At 38.2% G+C, this 23,924-nt stretch overlaps 2 protein-coding genes across 3 annotated transcripts in view; both read left to right on the forward strand.

The window, feature by feature from the left end:
* Positions 1 to 1,166: 1,166 nt before the first annotated feature.
* Positions 1,167 to 8,074, forward strand: LOC137268103 (dol-P-Man:Man(5)GlcNAc(2)-PP-Dol alpha-1,3-mannosyltransferase-like). 2 transcript variants are annotated; one of them, XM_067802622.1, is made up of 9 exons: positions 1,167 to 1,320; positions 2,354 to 2,453; positions 2,814 to 2,961; positions 4,092 to 4,252; positions 4,592 to 4,712; positions 5,163 to 5,368; positions 5,724 to 5,787; positions 6,321 to 6,457; positions 7,369 to 8,074. In XM_067802622.1, exons 1-9 carry the CDS (start codon positions 1,167 to 1,169, stop codon positions 7,508 to 7,510), a joined length of 1,233 nt encoding a protein of 410 aa, XP_067658723.1. In that variant the 3' UTR covers positions 7,511 to 8,074. The 2 variants fall into 2 exon arrangements, with proteins under 2 accessions (XP_067658723.1, XP_067658724.1); XM_067802623.1 differs by having other exon boundaries at positions 5,724 to 5,779; positions 6,313 to 6,457.
* A 2,803-nt stretch (positions 8,075 to 10,877) lies between these two features.
* Positions 10,878 to 23,924, forward strand: part of LOC137268249 (putative leucine-rich repeat-containing protein DDB_G0290503) — a 63,764-nt gene continuing 50,717 nt past the window's right edge. The window contains exon 1 of the mRNA XM_067802786.1: positions 10,878 to 11,074. Within this exon, the coding sequence (XP_067658887.1) occupies positions 11,045 to 11,074 (30 nt within the window). The 5' untranslated portion in view covers positions 10,878 to 11,044. The remainder of the gene's footprint in view (positions 11,075 to 23,924) is intronic.

Consider the following 23,924-nt stretch of genomic DNA (forward strand, 5'->3'; position numbering starts at 1 on the left):
GGGCACTGATGCGGAGCGAATAATGTTTCTCACCAACTTTCTAATTACGAAACCACGCTGCAAATTGGTCAGCACCCGCTCCCTCGACCGAGACGAACAAAGGGATCGACTGGGCTCCTGTCCACATTAGCATAATTTCTTCACACTAAAAGGTGAGGAGGCCGGATACTCATCACATGCCGTTATTTAAAAATATCCATGGTATTCCTTATCTGATTGTAACAAAATATCCCAGCAGTGTAGTGTTTTCCTGATGCCTGGGTGGTATAGTCACTGATCCAATTTAATCCTATTTCTTTGCTTTTTACCTCGATAATTAATCATGTCATTTGAAAATATGCTGTCTGCATAAACGTAGCAAGCCATTTGTTTCATAGAAGTCCTAAAGATTGCAAAGCTTCATATTTAGATAGTTTTGAGGGTTGGCCCAGCTGTCATAGCAAACATCATACGTAAATTTTGGTAGCTACGACCCTGGTTTATTATCTACGATAATAAAAAACACACAGTTGATTTATCTGAATTCGTAAACTAATAACAACGACTTTGCCATTGGTAGAGAAATCTGAAAATTTCCTTACGTGTAAGATGCAGATGCAGAAACTGACTCCCATCAAACAAGCCTTGCTTTATTCCTGGCTGAGCAATATCACGCATCATGTTTTAGAGCACCTAATGGGTGTCCCCACATGGATACTATCTCTGAGGGCAATATTGTTGACACCGGCGTAAAACCATACTCAATCACTCACTCTTCGTGGTTGTGGTATAAAATCACATTCCGATTGTCAAAATGTCTATGAGGGTTAAAACTGAAATAGCACCGGGCGGGTACCACGTCTTTAGAAGTGAATTACTCTCCATGGTTGATATTTCGCTCGCCATGCTGTAGACCCGGGTTATTTTCCACATGGATACATAGTGTGTATCATGATACAATATTTGGGAAAGTACGTTGTCTCTACCAAGCATTATCCATTGAAAATACTTTCTTGAGGTTGTCTTACATTAATGTCACTGGACTGACGAAAGGTTAGGCTGTGTTCCAGCGTTGCCCTGAAACACATGCATCGAAATGCAACGAGGTGAGAAATCGCGCGAACGATGCGTTTATGGAATACAACACTAACAGATCATGCGAATGCGTTTTACACACGTGACAGAAAATGGCAGCCTCCACAGCGAAGAAAGAAGGCAGTATGTTTTCAATAAAGTATTTTAAGCGATTCATCTTTGATCCAGATTCTTCGTGGCTGATTATGATTCTTCTACTTCTGGCCGAGGTTGCTGTCAATTTTGTCGTCATTAACAAAATCAGATGTAAGTACAAACATCAGAAGTGTCAATGTCAAGCCGGTAGTTCGATTTTCGATCACCAAATGGTCACGTTGTCTGGCTGGTATTTTTCGCCTCATTCGACAGAAATGCAAGCATGACATCGACGAATGAGTACACGGGGCATAGAAAACAACGGTGTGCGTATGTTTACGATGATTCACTCTCAACAAGGAGATACATGAATTTAATCGGGTTGGATTCTCAGAGTTGTTACCAGTTCTTTGAGCTAAAAAGTCTCTGAAACGCCAGATGGGAAGTGATATTTTATGTTTGACATTGAACACGGACTTGTGGCAGCAATCCCCTGAACTCTTGCGCAGAAAGTTATTTTCGTATGAATGTCTACCACTGTCTACTGATCCAAAACAGGTCAACTCAGTCATCCCTAATTTTAAGCGATGTGTACTGGCGTCTCCTATTCTCGTGGTACTTACGGATATCGGCTGAAAAAATAATATAAACGGTTCTTTTCGTATGTATGCTTGTTGTTTTTAAATGAAGAGATTCCCTCTGCATCTATCAACTGCTTGATCCATCAGGTGTACTATTGCACTTGAGCTCGATGAAAAACTTGGTTGTCCGCTGCTGACTTTACAAGGCGTCTCCCACTCTCGCAGCATAACAAGAAAGTAACGTGATTAGGGGTAAGGAAGGGAAAATGTTGCGATTTTTCCAATTTGGTTTACGAATATTCGTTACATTGCAAAATTCTGATAATTCACAGACTTAGGCCACTTCCAAGTTACCGGCCAATGATGTAAACAACTGCTAAGTATCATGCATCGGCGATATCGACAGAAAATGTGTTTACCGCAAAAATAGGAGACGACCCTATATTACTTACTGTGCTTAGTTCTAATATGCTTCATGAATCCTTGGTAAGGCATGCATATTATGGTGTTATTGTAGCAGGGAACAGTTATTGTTCATATTTCATGAGCAAAGGTTAAGTGCATGCTGTACTTTTTTGAACGGTCAATCCTAAATAAAATCAGGCATGGTGTTTATGTTTCAGACACAGAAATTGACTGGATTGCGTACATGCAGGAAGTTGGAGGTGTCTTGAATGGCACATATGACTACATGAAGCTGAAAGGGGACACAGGACCACTTGTGTAATTATGCTGATACAAAACATGATATACCTGTGTGTTTTTTTATTTCAGTGATGGGAAAGATGGGGTGGAGGGTGGCTCAAATATTAAGTGTGGGTGCAAAGCGATCTACTACACCAATAATTAACAATAACAAGATACAAAGTATATCAAGGATTTAATCAAATAATAGCTTTGTCTGATGAAACCTGTTGACCAAGCACAAAATGCAACAAGAATTGTAAAGAAATTGTGGTACTGCAGGGTCCAATTGATATAAATTCTAACCTACACATACACATTTTGAAAGAGTGAACAAGTTTTCATTCAGTAAATAGCGAAAAGCTCGGGATATTAGGTCAGGTATTTTTTATGTTACAGATACCCAGCAGGGTTTGTATACATCTACAGCTTGTTCTACCATGTGACTGAGAAGGGCACTGACCTCAAAACTGGACAGTACATCTTCGCTGCCTTATATATGCTGACACTACTTGTTGTCTTTGATATCTACAGACACACAAGAAAGGTCAGTTGCAGTAATAATGTATTTCCCATTTATCACCCTGCTCCTCTCCAATGAGCAAGAAACTTGCATGGTATTTATAAAGAAATGTTTACAACAGACGAACTTGTAGTCTCTGAATGTATATGATTCTAATAGAAACAAATATTTCAATTTATTGAACACACAACTTTATCGTGTTTATGGATTACAACTTCTTGTTCATTATGTCGAGTGATGTTTCGATGTAGATTCCTACATCCAAATGGTATCTACAACCAAATGGTGAGAATCTTATAAACATGGTATGTTGTGACAAACACAACATATGTCATATTTGGGATTTCACTTTCTTTGTAAAGTACAAATTCTAGTACTCTTTCGGTAGAGTCCCATCCGGGACTGTTTGACCCATCCACGATGGCTGAGCGGGCAAGGCGGCTGACTTTGTGTGCTGGTGATTAGGTGCCTGACTCTGAGGCTGCGATTTCGAATCCCGGATGGGACTCAACTGAAAAAAGTACTAGAATTTGTACTTTACTAAGAAAGTGAAATCCCAAATATGGCATATGTTGCATTTGACCACTTTCTAAATGGCACTGTGTAATCATTGTGACAAACAGCTTATTAACACTGAACAACAGCATTGAAATAGCTCTCATATTTGACTCTCCAACTTCTGCTTAAACAATGTCCTTTCAAATTTAGAAGGAAGTCCCGTAAGACAGGAGATTTCAGAACATAAGGAAATTTAGACTTGCTTCATTTATAGTTTGGCATGAATGCATATGGACTCATTTTTTTTGTAAACTGACTTTCCTGACACCACACTGCCGCTGTTACAGGTCATTGGCTCCCTCCCTCTGCAAGCAGTCTGTGTTCTGCTGTTCATTTTGTTGACCGTTACATAGACAGATTCTTTCATACAAATGCTTAACGTGGGTGATTTACAATGTTAGGTTTTCTGACAAAACATTCACTTGCAAAGTTTGAGATTGATTGAATCATTGAATGAAGAGTTATTTACAATAAAAACGGGTCCACATGCATTTCATGCCAAACTATAGGGTTTCATCATTGCAAAAAGGACTAGGTGGGAAGGGGATGCAGGGCATAAGATTATTCCACTGCTTGTGTCAAGTTTTGTCTTCCAGGTGCCTCCATACATGTATGTGTTCATGTGCTGCACATCGTACAGGATACACTCTATCTTCATCCTGCGACTTTTCAATGATCCGGTTGCCATGCTGTTGTTATACGTTGCTGTGGCCCTCTTCCTTCGTGATCACTGGATGCTGGGCTGCTTCTTTTACAGGTGAGGACAACTAACGGGAGTAGGTGGCTTGCTGACTTGGTTGAGACATTTTATTGTATCCCAGTCGCGTAGATCGACGATCATGCTGTTGTTCACTGGACTGTCAAGTCAAGACTCGGTTATTAACAGAATGATGTCATATAGCTAAATACTGCAGAGTGCAGTGTTAAACAAGCAACAGATGTTATCAGATTCTCTTTCATCTGCACTTTATGTGATATTTGAATTCTTTTTCAATGTCCAAGATGACACAGTTATTTTCCTTTAAAATTACAAAGATCCTAATACCAGATTTGTTTAGCTGTGTTCCCATCTTTGGTTTTGCATGTGTTTTCACAGCCTTGGTGTGTCTGTAAAGATGAATCTGTTGCTGTTTGCGCCAGCTGTCTTCTTGCTGCTCATGGTCCGACATGGAACGCTGGGTACTATTCTTCGTCTCGCTATATGTGCTGTCACTCAGGTACGTCTGTATCTGGTTTGTATGTTAACACCTGAATCTTTTGCTGTGTTAACACCTGTTTCTCAGGTTAGTGTTAAGAACTGTTTCTTAAACCGTGTTAATAGCTGCGTTACAACAATGTTCATATCTGCTTTCTGTATATTGATAACATCCGGATTGTGCACAATGATAGCTCCTTGTTTTGGAACAGTAATAACTGGTTCGTATACATTGTTTTTACAGCTGGTTTATATGATAACATCTGGCTTGTGTGTAATCTGTATACATGGTTTCAGTTAGATGATAATGCCTCGTTTCTATACTGAACGGCAAAAGAAAGGCAACTCTGTTTTATCGCTAAATGTTCAAACAAAAAACCTTGTCAATCATTGAATGTATAGCATCAAACAAACATGGTGGATCAGGGTGCAGTGAATTACAAATACACCAAGTTCTTATAATCTGTTTCAGCTGTTACTTGGCTTCCCATTTCTGAAGGAGAATCCAGTCGGATATATAAGCAGAGCATTTGATCTGGGCAGACAGTTTTTCTTCAAATGGACAGTAAACTGGAGGTTTCTCCCAGAAGAAATATTTCTGAACCGAAATTTTCATGTGGCGCTGTTGGCTGCCCATGTGATACTGTTGCTGGTGTTCTTCCTTGTTAAGTGGAGAAAGTGAGTGAAATAGTACCAGTGACCATTGATGTAATTGATATGCTTTGTCTGATATCTCAGGCCTGATGGAACAAGTGAAGATCCCTGCTAGAATTGGTCTTCAGTAACCCATGCTTGGCGCAAGAGGCAACTAACAGGATTGTGTGGTCAGTTTGACTGACGTGGTTGACAAATGTCTTCGTATCCCAGTTGCGAAGATCGATGTTCATTCTGTTGATCACTGGATCGTCTGGTCCAGACTTGATTATTTTACAGGCAACGGCCATATAGCTGGAATATTGCTATGTGCAGTGTTAAATAACCAACCAACCACATATTTAGGGAGATTGTTAAAATGTTTTGCTTTCTTTTTCAGGCTATTCCCAAGTACTGTATTCGGCTTCTTCATGAAAAATAGGACAAGAAATTTTTCTGCAGATCATATCCTTTTGCCCTGTTGATGCTCAGTATGCTTACATTTATGGTGGTACAGGTCCCATCTGAATGGACAGTAAAGAGTTACCTCCCTTAGACATATCACAAACCTGTCACCATGGAGTAGAACCCAGACTTTCCCTGCTTGCTTCTATACATGCTTTAAACAGCTGAACCTTAATTTAATTTAGATTTTCTTCTAACATCAGTTGGAGTGGTGCCTAATGATTAGAGTGTCTGCTCATCACACTGAAGACATGTGTTTGATTCCCCACATGGTTGCAAAGTGTGAAGCACATTTCTGGAGTTGCTCAGCTGTGATACTGCTGGATTATTGCTAAAATTGGCATCAAACCATTCTCACTCACTCCAACATCAGTCTATGACATAATTATTGTAACAAGTGAGGCAAAACTGACTTTCCCACTCTCTAACATCAGTAGTTTTCACTGACCATCTTCTAAAGCTGGAAGTTTGGAGCTCTACAAATCCATATCATTATGATTATGTATTGTTATTTTTCCCTTAACTGTGTCCACAGATTTTATTGCCCCTTTTCACAGCTAACTTCATAGGCGTGAGTTTTAGTCGCTCCCTCCACTATCAGTTTTATGTGTGGTACTTCCATACTCTACACTACCTTCTGTGTTCTACATCATTACCAGGTGTCGTACGGTAAGTCTTTGGGACTGTTGGTGATTGGTAGTTTAGTCTTAGAGATCATTCATAATTTATGTATATTGTCCTCACAAAGATGACATAAAGATCTGTATGCATTTATAAATCTTCATTCCTCTTGTTGACAATGTTATAATAAATCACTATGAATAGCGTTGAAAGTACTATGCATACTTATAGCCATACAAACCCTGGAGTATGGGCAATGTTGAACATATGCTTTCACATGGAGCAGATGACTAGAAGGGAGGTCACTCTAACATGAGGTGTAATTAGTGAACTTAACATAAAGTGAATGAAGCCCTCATAAAGGATAGCAATGAGACCATGATGGGGAGCTACAGCCACGTCAGAATGGAACACAAAGGCATATAATTAATAGATGCAAAATAACTAAGTGACCCTCAGTGGGGCACCACATATGGCTAGGGGGATTGTGATGACTTTTATGGAGAAGCAAGTACAATGTGAATGACTCCCTCTAAAATTTATGTTAAAAGCAAGTGACCCCACCTGCATGTACAATATTAGTGTCCCTTCCCTCCCTCACAACCTCCCATAATTTTGAAATATTTTCATATGCAAAATTTCTGACCATCCGTAGTTTATAAGTACAAAACTGATGGCCCCACCACCTCCCTAAAATGTGTGAACCCCTCCTTAAAATCATTTTCACTCCCACAGGTCATAAATATGGACATGCATGGTCCCACTGAGTGGTCCTCATTTATTCACTACATGGGTTTAATGTCTGTGGACAATTTCTGGTGTTCCCCACCATGATGATGCTGGAATATTGCTAAATGCAATATATAATAAAACTCTCTCACTCTTTTCATCTTGTTTTGCATTCGTTTAAAACACGTTTAAATTTCGTTTGAGTTCTTTAAACTCATTTCTATCTGCAGGATCTTGGTGCTTGGTCTGATTGAGCTGTGTTGGAACACCTACCCCTCCACAGTTCTGAGCAGCGCCACCTTGCATTGCTGTCACGCCGTCGTCCTTTGCGGACTTTTGTTAAACTCATGCTCGGACAAGAAAACGGAATAAAGACATCAACCAACTTTACGTCAAAATTGTGCACCTGGAGATTTGAGGTTGATAAAGATGTGACATTAAAATGTTTTATCATGAACAGTTGTCTCCCTTGTTGCATGGCAGCTAGTGGTGAAGGAATTCTGGATGACATCCATTTGTGTTTCAAACAGACACCAAAAGTGCCATATTACTCTTTATGTTGTTTGTGTGGTGTGTATGGTGTGTGGCTGAACAGATAAAACGTTACAGAACCATATTGTGTTGATGCAAAAACTTTATTATGCAAACTGAAATTATGTATTTTTAGGTTAGGCCAACTCCCACGACAGCGAAGAGGATAAATTTTAATGGATAGACTTCTTTGTTGCAGTAGATACGATTTTTCAGTGTAGATGCAGACAGCATTGTCCGTGAAGTTAGCATCTACACCAAAACTTCACATCTATTGCAACAAAGAGTTTGTCTGTTCATAAAAATATTTCCTCTTCATCATTCCAACCTCTAAATTCCATTTGGAGAACTTTGATGTAAATATTTTGTATTTTACAAAGCTGGGGATAAAAGTAATTGCTATGCTGTAATGTTGCTTATTTTGACAATATTTATGCCAGTCCCAGGGACCAACAGAATCAAGAATCAGAAAACATGAACACAATGTGAATGTGAAGATCAAAGCAGTCTACACCAATTCTGAATTCTGTATAAGGATGCATTGTACAGGTAGCATTGTTTCTTAGTATTATCCTTGTATTGAGTTGTAAGAAATAGCTGAAAGATGAGAGGTGTGACAGTTTGTCTCTCATTTTCTGACCTGTATTCTTTACTTAAACTGCTTGTTTATAATGACTTAGAGAGTGGTGCAAGTGTCCTGCTTGCCTAAAGTGCTGGAATCAGATGTGCAGAGTTGCCTCCCTTGGTGTGCCAGAATCCTATGACCATGCTTTTCTAGTCCACGTTTGTTCTATGTTTTCTGTTTTGTTTGTCCATCTGTTATGAAAGTGTGTGGTGTAATCATGTCAACAGGAAATGCTATTAAAACCCATTGACAGTTGTAAATCATGAATAGATATTATCGAAATCTTCTTTCATTTTTGTTGTGTTCAATTTTCATACCTGTGTTGATACTGGAAAGGAATAATACCTTTGATTTCCTTGTAAGGATCAGCTTACTGAGATGGTTGTTATGAATAGTTAAAAAAATATGGCTCAAATAAACAGTATTTGGCAATGATAAAATATATGGAGAAAATACCACGGACATATTGTCTTTGCTTTGAAAATATACCGCTCACAAAACGTAGAGGATATTGCAGAGGATAAACAGAGCTGCAAAACAGAGGAATGTACATTTCTCCGAGTACTTTAGGTATGATGCCTTTTAGTGACATATATGAGTTATAGGTGACCAACATTTTCTGTGGATAAATCTTAATCTTTAATCTTCAGGGGTCGTTCCAGACCATACTTCATCCCTTCATACAATTGGCCCACCTTAGCATGTTGCACATTGACCACCAGGTCTACATCATCATGCCACACATCCTGCCATTTTCACACTGCCACAGACTAGGATAGTACCAGGGTCACCTTGCTCATGTAGTCCTTGAGCATAGCAAGCCATCTCCAGCAGCACCAACTCCAAACTTCCACGGCCAGCAATGTCTGCCAACCTTTACCCCACAGAAAATGTGAGGGATATGCTTGGACAACAGTTTTTCACTAACCTCCATCACATTGGCAGAGTTAAAATTGAACATTAAGCTTTCCTGTTTTTGCTTGATTTTAAATGTTATGGAGAATAGTCGCCACCTATGAATAGAATTGAAAGACAAAATACAATCTTGGCCGAAATAACAATAATTACAAATTTGATGAAATCCTCTCAGTTTTTTCAAAGACCGATATATTTGATCTCTGTTATTTTGAACCAGATTCAAACAACATATACTGGTGCTTAGAATACATTTTACTCACGTGTGAAAAGACAGCAATATCTCACATGCTGACAAAGGATATGACATGTTTTGACTGGCCCTTAGACAGATGGACTCTCCACATTCATCTGGCATACTTGCATCCCTAAGATGGATTATAGAATGCTGCCCAGATCACCTCACTTTGCTATACAGCCATAGTTTTATTCCATTGATGTGTCAGGATCTGCTGTTTGTGGATAGAATGCTGCTCATATCTCACTGTACTGAACAGCCATATCCCCTTGTGTGCTGGATCGGCAGTTAGTGAATATAACACATGGACAGATCATATTCAGCTGTGATCTGACATAGTTCTGCCCTTCTGATGTTCCTTTCAAGACTGTTATGAGCTTGGTCTGTTGAGTGAGTATGATTTCACTCTGCTTTTAGTGATTTTACAACAATATCCCTATAGGGGACACCAGAAATGAGCCTCACATGTAATAACCACTGGGCTAACCCTACACCCCTATTTATCAGAACACATCCACACCAGATTGAAACGATTAAGGGCAGTCAAGTGTATGGTAGTTTACAAGATGTGATAGTAACCAGTTGTCTCCCCCTTACATGTCACGCCATAAACTACTTAGAACTTGAAGATTAGATAACTTGTGTTTTAATTAAACAAGAGTGATTGATTGATTGAGCAAGTGAGTTTAGTTTTGCACCATCTGTATGGAGACGGTCTGTAAATAATTGAGTCTGGACCAGACAATCCAGTGATCAACAACATAAGCATCAATCTGTGCAATTGGAAATTGAGTATGTGTCAACCATGTTAGCCTTTAATGGCAAGCTTGGGCTGCTGAACGCCTGAAGGCCTGTTCTATCCTGGACCTTTACAAGTCAATTGAAAAAGAAATTAAAATGTTTTTTAAAATATGATCGTATCTTCCATACATTAACATATAATGTTGTCGGTTTGAGGCTGGTTTGTAAACAGGTAGATTGAATATTGACAACCAAGAGGACAAACATGGAACCTTGCCCACAATTTCAATCAATACATTTGCTGATTAGGAGTTAAATATTTTCTAGCCGTCATGAATGTATTTAACACGTTTTCAGTACTGAACGATAAACGCATACTGCAAACAAAACAAACTGCCAATTACTATGTGAAGAATTTCTCATCTGGATTTGAACCAAAAGAGGATATTTGGCAGATTTCCAACACGCACCTGCTTACCAGAGTGGGTAGAGTAACCTCCCTTCACCTATTCCTCAGGAAAAGTTCTGCAAACTAACACAAAACACAAAAACTCACCACAGTTTTCCTACACCTTAATATCCAATATTAAGTCGTTTTGTTTTTCAAAAAGATCATAATTTATCACAATCAAATAAACTATTAACGCGCCACAAAAAATATCGACGGTGGCGCTGGGATTTGTGACGTCATACAACAACAAGGGTTTGTTTGAAAATGGCTGCCTCCATGGCCTGAGGAACCCTCTCGCACTCAGGTTTTCGATAAAAATGGCCTGTGGTCAGGAAGGATATTTTTCGTGATGGTTTACCGTGATGAAATAACGTGACTGGATGTAGAAGATTGTGCGCTATTGCCATGGCAGATATAGGGAACCAGAAAATATCGGTAAGTCAGTCGCTTTTCAGTCGGGCGTGACTGTCAAATGCTTGTCTGATCATGACTTGAAAGTGAAGACGGGGTGACTAAATTTCATTGTCATGATCTGTCTTATTGAAGCGCATTTATTTTGTGCCAGTTTTCTTCAACGAATACCTTAGAGCCTAATGGAATTCTAACGGCAATGTTTAGAAAAGAAATTCGGAAGAAAAACTTGCAAGCCGGGAGACCTAGTTTTTTCAATCAATATTTGTGAACTGGAAGAATTTGAAAATTATCTTATAGCCTACACAAGCCATATTAAGAAAAGTTTGACCATTTTAATTTTCAAAATCCCATGTTTTAATAACCTTTCTGTTTCATGCATATAATTAATAATATTGCATGGTTAGAGAATATGTTCACCAACACCACTTATCCAAGGATCCAAAGTCGGGGTGAATATTCACTGTCTTTACAAAACTAATCCTGGCGTTTGAGGAGGCATGGGACTCACTGAGAGATCAGTGTAACATTCAAAAACCTACAGTCAGCTAGGCTATCCAACTGTCCCTATTCATGAAATGGTTCATATAGTATTCCAAAGTTAGTGAGAAGAAAATGCTGCTAACAACACTGACAAATTGTCGTTTGAAACAATTATGATCAGTAATTAATTACACATGTGTTGATTCCACATCAGTATTTTACTGTCAAGTATTTACATTTTTATTGGAAGATAGAACTTGCAAAGGGCAAAATCAGAGGTAAAAGTTCTACCCATTACCAAAAATTACTTCTGAAAATCCCATTGTTCAGGTAAAGGAAGAGATTTCACCATTTGCTCCGGAGTGATCCCTGGAAATGCATTATATTCATTTGGATTATTTTGAAGGGTTAAGATTTAGATTTAGGGTTAGGTTTACGCTTTGTATACAATGATAAATAATGTGGGTGACAGGTGGAAATCTTTCCAAATCAGATTCTTTGACCATGGTGAAATACAGTTCATGAGACACACAGAAAAAATAACCATAAATTATTATTATCAGTGATTGACTGTTTGATAACGTTTTTACGAAGCAAGTGAAATTTGGATGTCTGTTGTATGAGACGCATGGAGTGTAAACCTGATAAATACAAGATTTTGTATTGACTCACAATCGAGAATCCTTACTGTGACTGTAGAACATTGTTTATATGGCAACAATTTCATGAATCAGTGTGTGAAATAGCCAATGGCCTGCTCGCCGGTCTCAAGGCAAATTCAGTCAAGCCAGTAAATCGCTGGCCTGGCTGTCTTGTAAAATTTCATCATGTTCATGGGGTCATTTTGTAGCTATATCACTCTCTCTGACTTGTTCAGTTCCAGTTTAAATAACACACTTTTAAATCATGCAAGATTGTGACTTGCTAAAAATATTCATTTGTTCAACTTATTGTTGAAACTGGTGTCTATATTCACATTTTGGACTCGTGAATCGTTTTTTTGGCGAGTAACTATCAGGCATAGCAAACCTGACTGGGTGGCAAAATTTGGAAACTATTAAATCACACACTGTGAGTTTTGTCAATATGTCTACAAGTGGAAGCAGTTTGGTCTGGACATTGTAATAAGTGTCAAGCAAGAAACTGAAAGGTTATCATGAATTGCTTGATTTTACACATGGTAAAATATTTTGTTTGTTTGTCTGTTTATTTTCTTTTGTGTATATTTATTGTGTGGGTAAGCAGACAAATGTATTAAATCAATATACGAGGACTGTCAGTCAACATCATTACATTAGAATGAGCTATAACGACCTTGCTCTAACACTAGAATGTATTTTATGCACAGTGTCATTTAGAAAGTGGTCAAATGTAATATATGTCACATTTGAGATTACACTCCTTCAGAAACCATATTGTGTTGATGACAAGGTGCCTGATTCAGAAGATTAGGGTTCAACTCATGGATAGACCCAACCAGTCAAAAGCACTGGAATCTCTACTCACTGAGGAAGTGTAATCCCAAAAGAAGACATGTATAGTGATCCACTCCCAGAATCTTTGTAGTTCTTTGACTGATGTTGTAATTTTATTGTCATTTCACAAATTCTCCTGGACTAACAGCTAGTCTCTGAAATGAACATATTTTACTGAAAAACGTTCATTGTGAAAAAAAATAATATAATAATATAATGAAATGGAGCCCGGAGACTTTCTTCATGAAGCTAAGGAAAGCTAGACTTGCCATATTTTCTAGACTTGCGTGGGCTTTCTTGGATATATATACTTCAGGGTCTGTACGACAGACTAAAATTCTCCATGCAGATGATTTGACCACATTTACTGCTGAACATATTCAGTTGTAAACAGTGTTAAATTTCATGGTCCTGATAGGATAAGGGATGGCTATCCATACAACGCAATGACATGACTTCAAAAGTATTTGAGGGCTTTAGGAGTGAGATTGTTCAAATTGCTCTTAAGGCCAGACCAGATTTATTTCTTGTTTTACAGGTCTGCTTGTCATATTTTTTCAAGAATAAAACAAAATTAATTTTCTACACTAAATTAACATCCTAATGTTTTTATGTGGCCAAAATGTAAACTTACACTAAAAATGATTTTAGATCGTTTTACACTCCATATATACTTTACAAATTGCCAAAAGTAATTACTTTGAGTATTTAGAAGGAATGTTACTTTTGTGTGCATCCCTTGGGATGCAGTGACCCATTTCATTATAGTGCTACTAATATGGTAACTCCACATTAAAGTGAGGAAGTTACCATAGTTGTATTGAATCAGGACCCAGTATATTTTGGGATGGTATTTTTCGCAACATGCTAAACAAGTTAAAGGTACATGGTTTTTAAACTTTGGTTCAAACAGTATATGTCATCTCCTGCTTGTCTTTAGCATTTATACCAATCTTTGAATGTGAAACATGGCCCATATCCATGGTTGTTTAATGCGGACAGCACAATGCATAACAAAGATACCTGTGTACAGTCATGTGATAAATTACTCTTAATCCTATCAACAAAGTGCTGGCGTGCAGTATCTAGTCTCAGAGGGGTCAGTTTCAGGAACTGAAACTCTTCAGCAGTAACCTGACACTGTGCCTTTATCGCCTCTCCTGTGTCTGCTCTTGGAGATGGTTGCCAAGATGGTTGGTTGGTTGTTTTTTGTTTAATGGTTCGCTCAGCAATATTTCAACTGTATGGCGGTGGTCTGAAAATAATTGAGTCTGAACCAGACAATCCAGTGATCAACAGCATGAGCAGTCAGTATGTCAACCAGGTCAGCAAGCTAGACCACCTGTTAGTCACCTGGTATGACAAGCACAAGCTAGACCACCTGTTAGTCACCTGGTATGACAAGCACAAGCTAGACCACCTGTTAGTCACCTGGTATGACAAGCACATGCTGAGATGGAATGAAGGTTATTTATGCTTAGGTCAGAACTGTTTTTTAAATATTTTAATATATTATCTTCCAAAAATGTGTTCAAGATACCATTTATGAGATATACAGAAAAAATGGCAAATGATTATCATGGAACATGTCAACCAACATTTGACCCAACCAACTGAAATTTGTGTCTCTGTTGTTTGAGACACCTAGAGTGCTGACATGGTAAATATCTCTTGATATACTGGAAGTCATGACAAATGAAATGAAAGGGGGATGTGATTTACAAAATGTTTACATTTTATGTTTATTAGTATGTCTTGTATCAACAGACAAGAATAAGTGCTGCCATTACTCAGTGTGTATCATAGCGTAGTGGTTAGTGCATTTGCTTCTCAAGCTCATAACCCAGGTTCGATTCCCTACATGGGTACAATGTGTGAAGACAAATTCTTGTCCCCACTGTGATAATGAGTGAGTGAGGTTAGTGTTACGCCACACTCAGCATTATTCCACTATATTGCAGCAGTCTGTAAATAATCGAGTCTGGACCAGACAGTCCAGTGGTCAACAGCATGAGCATTGACCTTCGCAATTGGGAACCGATGACATGTGTCAACCGAGTTAGCTCAGTCTGTCGCCTCTTAAGACAAGCATAGTCGCCTTTTATGGCAAGCATGGGTTGCTGAAGGCCTATTCTAGCCTGGACCTTCACAGGTGATAATGTGATATTGCTAGAATATTGCTAAATGTGGTGTAAAACCAAACTCACTCACTCACTCACTCGCTGACTATGTCATCGATTCCCAGTTGCACAATATTTTGCTAGTTTTTAGGTTGTTTAGTTTACAGAATTTAATTAAAGGTAACTACATTAATTGGTGATATTGGAGTACCAGTGCTGAATTTGGAGGGGTTTGAATTTACAGTAAGCATCTAAGATTATTTTGGACAGCACATTTAGCTGTAGAAACAAAGTGACAAGCCTCACATTCCCCTTTCATGTTTACAACAAACTAAATGTTAAAGTAGGCAATATAGACATGTATGAATGTGCCATTGATTTTATATTCAGACAGACCATCCCTTGACAGAGCTTGAGGGAGATCAGTGGTAATGTTATTGCCACTGGCATAGTTCAGACATTATTGATCAGTGTTATATCACTTCTGACTCATGCACCTGTACAGATTACGCTATCTGGAATAAACAAAACTTTATCTGTATTATCAAGCATTACAATGGAAATTCCAGTGTGTGTCATCCCATGCTTGCACAACAGAGCATGAATATTCTCATCTCAGTTGATGCGATAGCCTTGGTCTCTAATGAGCTTCCTATTTGATCACATTCAATAATGTTTTAAAAAATAGAGTAATTGAAAAATGGTATCTTGCAGGATTTCAAATGCCTTCTTTTAAACTGCGTGTCAAAAAATAAGGTTTATCTACAGTCATGTACAGTCTTGACACAAGCATGAATTTTTATACGTCCAGGTCAATTAAATTGATTTAAAACTTTTAACATCATTTTCATTAGAATTTATTGTTAATTCGAGACTATTTTTAGTTCTCATATACCAGACTGAACAGTGTCTGCAAACTGGAGGGCAGCTGGAGACTGATGGGAATGGGAATTGGGTGTTCCAGATTTTTCCCCCCCAAAATGTTTTTGAAACTTTGGATCGAAAGTTTAAGGATAATTCTCATGGAAATAAAGTACTTCCATGGTGGCATATTTAATTTGAAGGTACATGTGTAATTATTTAAAGTATTTAAAAAAGGTTGTTACAAATTTGTGTCAACATGTTCAAAGAGCATTTGTCTACCTTTGTTTAAAGGGGCACTGGTGCGGAGCGAATAATGTTTCTCACCAACGGTCTAATTACGAAACCTAGCTGCATATTGGTCAGGACCTGCGCCCTCGACCGTGATGGACACTTTCTCCACCGTAAAAAGTGAGGAGGCCGGATGCCCATCACATTAAAATATCCATGGTATTCCTTATCTGATTAAATATAAGGATAAAATATCCCAGCAGTGTAGTTTTTTTTCTGATCGTATAGTCACTGATCCAATTTGATCCTATTTCTGTGTTTTTTACCTCCATATTTTATCATGTCATGTGAAAATATGATGTCTACATACATGTAGCAAGTCATTTGTTTCATATAAGTCTGAAAGATTGCAAAGCTTTATATTTAGATAGTTTTGAGGGTTGGCCCAGCTGTCATAGCAAACATCATACGTAAATGTTGGTAGCTATGACCCTGATTTATTATCTATGATAATAAAAAACACATAGTTGATTAAATATCTGAATTCGTAAACTAATAACAATGACTTTGCCATTGGTAGAGAAATCTGATTAAATTTTCTTACGTGTAAAAAAACTGATTATACCCATTTACCCAAGTACACAGCAAACACCTATGTGCATTTCTTATGTATCAATGAAGTTCCGTTGGTATCCTCAAAACAGTTTCGGCCTATAAGTGTTTTCAGGCTGCATGCGACACAGAGATTACATCTTCCTTGCTGTAACTCACATTTGATGGTATAAACCTACACATGTTATTTGTCATCATTCACTTGATGGCCAGTTAATGAATTTATAATGGGCATAAATAGTGGTAACACCACTAAAATTACTTGACATAGGTTCCCATTTGGCATTTCTCCTGTCTGGAGTAAATACACAACATTATAAATTAAAGTCTGTAGTGGCAACTGTATTGCATGTTATGTACTATGTGCATGTAAGTGATGCAAGAGGGTTTGTCAGCTGACAAACAAACATAGATCAAAGGATTAACCGATAACACACTGACTGATTTATTACTTCCACAGTGGATTTGTAAAAAGGCAGTGTTTATGAGTGTAGATTTATGTAATCTATACTAAATACACCCTGTTGTGAAGTACAAGTGTAAAAACAACATCCTTCCTACAAAGAATTTTTTTTCATATCACTGGCAGATGAGTAAACTTCAGGGTGTTTGATTTATTTTCATAATAACGAAGTAAAATGACTTCATCTTTGTTGATCAGTCTACACATAAACTATAAATTGCACATATGGGAGGTGCAGTCGAGATCACGAACCAGTTACAAATTCTGGGATATCATCTGGGTACTCAAGGGAGAAAAACAATAACAAAAGAAACCAGTCGTCGGAAATTGCTCCACATCAGTGCCCCTTTAAGGGCAATTGATCAATCATCTGAAAAGCAGTTTTATGCTGTGAGATGTCTTAGGCCATGTTTCCACAGAATTAGTAATCGAAAACATTGATTGGCATAAAAACTGGAGGAAAACCTTTAATACAGGTCAGTACATTTAAAATGTATATATTTTGATTACAATCAATAATCGTTCACCACACGTCCTCCGATAATCGACAGTGCATGGATTTGGTTTCTGATTCCCAACAGATGTACATGTGTTAGTAAGTCCTGTACTTGTAGAATATTTGTAAAATCAGCCTAATTTGCCCCACTCACTCCTATGTTGAACCAAGCCAGTTCAAATGGTTAAATGTATTCCCCTGAAATAAGCCTATTAGCTTTCCAGAAATTTAATAATTGGGGATGTTTCTTAAAGTCATACACTTTTGTTTTATACAAGTTTATCATCAGAGATCAAGCACTCAGTAAGTCAACAGCCTTTGTTCAAACATTCATGAAACTAAGTAGTTTGGGGCTGGACGTACATGTATTAATCCCTTAGAATCTACACTCCTGTGTACTGTAGATGAATACCTGTCATGTACACAAGAAAATATGGACTGTCATATAAACCATAGATCATAGAACCATAAGAGTTATTGGGTGTTGATTACTTGCAAACTGGTATGAAAGTTCGTAAGGCCTGCTAATATTGCCCTGCCCTGCCCTGCCCTACCCTACCCGGATACGAATTTTGTTAATTCCTGACATCAAATTTGCCAGAAATGACAAGATGTTCTTCTTCCCAGGCTAAAATTGTGAGTTTTTCAACATCTAAGCCATGAATAATTCATAAAACAAGTGACTATAAATTATGTCTAAAGCTTCAAAGACAGTACTACCTTTTAATCATCACAGAACAATATTTTACATTGTTTAAACTATACCATTCCCAAATAGTAGGGAATATTCCATTCTGCGAGCATACCATTAGCCAATGCCTATGCATATGAGAAAAAGCAATATATATTCATATAGATGAAGCATTTCCAAACGAATGGAATAAATTGTCACATTTAACTTAATTTATCTTCATCATCTGATCCTCCTTTTCTTCCATCATTTGTATTATATCAATGTTGTAAATCTAATATCCCCTACTTTTTTTGAATGGTATGTTAGTCACATGATCATAATTGGTCCAGGTATTGGGGCAAACCTTACATTATGAATGGTCCTTTAAATCCTTTTTGGCTTTGGTACATAGTAAAATATGTAACTACCTGACCTAACATGATACAAAGGTCAGTCTTCTTTAGTACCTGTAATTGGATATTATTGTGTATCGCTCGGGATGTAATATATACATTTTTTTTTCTCATTCATTTTACATCTGGAGTTAATGCTGAGCGGACACTTCTCACAAAATCCCCAAGGACAGGTGTCAGTTATTACGCAGGCTAGCAAAGACTTGGCATTAAATCTTTATTGGCCCTGGTACGTTGTAAAAACTAAAATAATTATTATTACTCTGCCCTAACACCATATGAAAGGTCTGTGTCGTTCATGTCCCCTAAACTGCAAACTGTCACACTCATGGTGTAAATATTCGTAATGCCTTCCCAATCCTGTAAGCTCATATATTACTCTGGGCTGACAATATAAACCAGTGTAGGTTGGAGGAATGGAATTGTTTTGACAACCGACTTGGAATGGAATGTGTACTGGTGAATGATACTGGGATATATAGAATGGCTGGTGAACTGTTTGAATAACTTTTCCAGGAATAAGATTAACTTTCTGTCAGTGGGTTCTATTGACACTCAGGGGTGATGGGCTTGGCCTCAGAATAAATGGTTTTGTTATGATTTAGTACAGGGCATGTTTTATGTATGATACACAGAGTTTCATGCATGTCCACAAGGGACTTGAGTTCAATATTCAGTCTGATAACATCGGCATGTACGTACTTGTTCACCAAATATTTGGCTTACTGACCATGGCTGTTGTAATCATTTCCATGTTATGAGAGTTTATGTCAGATATAAGTGAAAATAGAACTATGTCAATTGAAATCTGTGCATTGGGGAAACTATCTGAGGCTTTGTAATGTTTACAAATGTGATTGTATTACAACATCTATGATTCACTTCAACAATGTTGTTTTTCTCTGCAAAGTCACAAAAATAAAATTATTATGAAATCTGAAAGTGAATATCCAAAGGTCCAAAATATGATGGGTGGTGGGGGTAGCCTAGTGTTTAAGGTGCTCGCTCATGATGTGAAAGCCACAGATTTAATTCCCCTCGTGGGTACAGTGTGTGAAGGTCACTCTGATGTCCCCTGCTGTGATGCTACTGGACTATTGCTAAAAGTGTCGTAAAACTAAACTTACTCTCACCAAAATATGGACCTCAACCTTTTCAAAAGCAATATTTACAACCACAAAGTTTAATCACATTCAGTGCATAAATTGACAGTTATTTTTTTCCAAGTTATCAGTCAAAGCATCCTGTACTTAGTCAGTACAGGAACCTGTCCCTTGTCCAAGACAGACTTAATTAGATTCCTGTGAAAACTCTTTGTGCTCTTAGGAGTTAAAAGATTTCAATTTTGCAAGATCTTGTAGAGGCAGATTTAATGACAGTGTCATAAACCAGGTTGTGAATGTTGAAGGTGATGTCATTAATAATTTTTAATCCTTCCAAGGAAATTGATTTCTGATAAACCTGTTACAAGTTTGTGTTTCCAATTAAACAATAATAATGCTCGGTTACTGTATGAACATGGGTGTGTAGCAGGTGCTTGTTAACATACTTACATATATTGAACTCAGTGACCTTGGACCCTGCCTCTGATGTGCAAACATAGGTTCATGATATGGTCTTGTCCGTGACATTTGACAGACCATTAACATCTTTCTGCTAATTTGCAGTCTCAGGATGTTTGATTTAACTCCTATTTGTCTGCTAAACACATTAAATTAAGTTGGTTAGTCAAGGACAAACAATAGGCCTCTGTGTTACTATGTAACACGAGGTATCTATTACAGTATCTATGGCTTGGCACTTATTGCAGAGTCTAGAGTGAGGCACCAAACATCTATGTTAATGTATCTAGGACTTGGCAACTTCTTTGAGTAGCATTTTTAGAAGTTGGGACATAGCGTAATGCAGGACTGGGCACCAGATACAGTGACAGCTGTTTTATATGAACCACAGGTCTAAAATACAGAAGAGCTATTTCAAAAGCCACGAGTATCCATTGGTCTCCTGTTTACATGCTCTGATTAGATGTAATCACATAATGGAGACGTAAGTAAAATGTGCTTGCCAGCACTCCTCATGGAGTACATGCCCATCAAGACCTGGGTTTTTTAGACATGATCTTCAGTAGCCCTGAGGGAACTAACTGGATCGGGTTGACAGTGATGTCTTCATATCCCTATTGTGTAGGTCGATGCTCATGCTGTTGGTCACTCGGTTCTTTGAAAAAGACTTTACTGTTACAGACAGCCACCATTATTGCTGGATTATTGCTGTCCATGGCTTATACCTGATCTCGGTTTCTTACGTGGTGCACATGCACGCCTAATCTATTGCCACAGAATCCTCACAGTCTAGCAGTGGGCACATATATTCTACCCCGTTTTCTCCCATCTGTAGGGTTCCACTTTCAGAAGATTACTGGAACCTACTCTATCCCAGAACATCCACAAGGTGACCAGCATTAGTCACTTGGGATAAATCTCACCCATGATGCCACACACAGAGACAAACAATTAGTCCACTCAGGACCGATGTAATCTCAAACCCCCACATGGCTTCTAGAGATGTTATGAAGAAAACTGACACTTATCCCTAAGTCACCCGTAACCTGGGGTATAGCCTTGCTCCAAGGCAGGTCTGAATGGTAATCCTGTGGATGTATGTAATTCTGTCCTTTAAAGAGGCAAGTCTAGGTAAGCAGACACACGACACGTGTCAATATCTGCATGGGTGTTCCAATGCAAATCCAGATTTCATTGTTTTTGAACATGTCAGTCTGTTATTTTATTTCTTTTTGGAAATGACAAATTAAACTGTTAATCTTTTATGAGACTCGTGCATTCTTTGACTTGTTGTACTACCAGGGCCCACTTCCACAAACCAATTTTAGCACTACGACTATCATAATGATTAAGCCTGTGCTTGAGAATGGGAGGTACAATCATTGTTCCGCTAAGATTTCTGTGAGCAAGTGTACCCTGTAAAAGAAACCTTTCAACATTGCTAACAAGACCATGGGAACAGTGAGTGGACAATAATCAATTGTCCAATCGGTACTTTTCACTGCTTTAAAATATAAATTGTAAATTTGGGGGAAAATTCACTGATCACCAGGACCACTACAGACTTATCCTTTAGTGGTCCTGATGAGTTTTTACTAGACAGGGACCACAGGACCGGCCTAAATTTTGCTCACTGTTCTATACTCAGTGTCCCTATCCAGCTTAGTGCAACCAAGCCTGTGATATCTTGTTTGCAGTAATTACTGAATCGTAAGCAAGCCATTCAGGGACTTACTCACCGGGTGACAAAAAGCCTAATGGAGGCACACACCATATAGTGTATGTTTATGTATAAAGGAGCTGAATATAATCTCCTGTGGTCATGTCCAGGGTATATTATGGATAAATACTGGTGGAGATCAGTGGACATTAGCTGTCTTCTTTGTGAGAACTTTCTTTCAACTTTCATGAATGTATTTGTGGTTTATTGATTTCCTTGATTAAGTTGGGGGCTCACTCTCAGTCTGGAGATCGTATCAGTTGGTGGAACGTGGACATGGGGTGGATTTCTGGGTTTGACTTTGAGTGAATAGGACACTGACATTCTCTGGATGTTTGGGTTGCAAGACGTGACAAATTCCATGTTGAGGGAAAGAATCAAGAATTCATTTTTCTAACACTTGAGATTGGGGTTTACATGAATCGTTTGATTACCGGACTTTGTTACGGTTAATTTTATTTTTTTACCTGTGGCTTCTTTCTTAACTTCCTGTGTGTGTGGAGGGGTTAGGGGATAGGGTGGGATGGGAGGAGAGGGGTGTGTGTGCATGCATGAGTGTATGCATGTGTGTGTGCATGGATTTAAGTCTCATCATAGACAAGTGAATTTGTTTATTATTTGCTTCTGTTCACCCAGCAGTGAATGGGTACCTGATGGGATGAGTCATGTGACTGTTAACCTTCTAGCACCTCACAGTCTGGGTTGTTCGGGGTAATATTATGCAATAGTGCTTTGAACATGCATGAGTGCTTGGAAACAGGTGCTTTATTATGTGTGCATCATGTGCATAAACATGCCTCAACTGTGCTTAAATCAAGAATCTTAATGATTCAGGTAGGTAAAACATATTTAGATCACACATTGTTGGCAGTTGACTACTTAGTACATAGGTCACCTGGGTGTCTCACCTGCTAAAACAGAACCAAAGATTAGTGATAAGACAATCACTATTTAGCTTGGTTGGTAAAGTCATCGGAAGATTTGTGTCACTGTAATCGTCAAGCATGACTCAAGAATCCCCTAATCCACGCTAGATGAAGTTATTCAGATCCCTCACACCTGGTTAATCACAAATCCTTATCAGATTAAGTACCAGCGGTCAGCCTAGGCTGCACATTGTCTCACCTGACCAGGCCACCTGAGTGAATTGTATGTGATATATCAAGTATGAATGGTCATTACGATCTGCTAGTATTAAAGTATTAAAGTATGAAAGATTAGTATTAGTATAATAAGCATGTCTGGAGTTGTCAGTATAGTGAGTGAATTTAGTTATTTTTCAAACAGTATAACAGCAGGGGACACCAGTAATGGGCGTCACAATTTTACCCATGTGGGGAATTGAACCCTGGTCTTCGATGTGACAAGAGAACAGTTGAACCACTATGTCCTCGACTGCCCCCATGAGCGTTGGTCATGAGTGTTTGCTGAGTCTTATTTGTTGATTGTGTTGTGATAATCATGATAAAATTAACTATGCTTTGGCAAAGACATTGTCTTGCAACATACTGTGATACACCTGAATCTGTATTGTTCGATAGACTACATACTTTGTGTCAGCAAAGAAATCATATCACAGAATATGAGAAAAAGGCGTGCACAGTGTCATACATGTTGTGATATACTGCGAGCTAAAGTGTTTGATAGTAGACGACAGTGACAGTTCATCAGGATCCAGTATTCTTCATTGAAGGACCTCCAAAATAAATGCTTCCATTTCTTTAACTGCAGTATCAAGATAAGGTTAAATGAATTTCTCTTTTTA

This window comes from Haliotis asinina, chromosome 16 (genome assembly GCF_037392515.1).
Source record: "Haliotis asinina isolate JCU_RB_2024 chromosome 16, JCU_Hal_asi_v2, whole genome shotgun sequence".
Lineage (NCBI taxonomy): Eukaryota > Metazoa > Mollusca > Gastropoda > Lepetellida > Haliotidae > Haliotis > Haliotis asinina.

What these genes read in the sequence shown, in the direction of transcription:
- LOC137268103 (XM_067802622.1), top strand. Translation starts at nt 1,167, where the DNA reads ATGGCAGCCTCCACAGCGAAGAAAGAAGGCAGTATGTTTTCAATAAAG. An exon ending in GGGGACACAGGACCACTTGT is followed by an intron (nt 2,454 to 2,813) that starts GTAATTATGCTG and finishes TTTATGTTACAG; the next exon opens with ATACCCAGCAGGGTTTGTAT. An exon ending in TTCCTTGTTAAGTGGAGAAA is followed by an intron (nt 5,369 to 5,723) that starts GTGAGTGAAATA and finishes TTTCTTTTTCAG; the next exon opens with GCTATTCCCAAGTACTGTAT.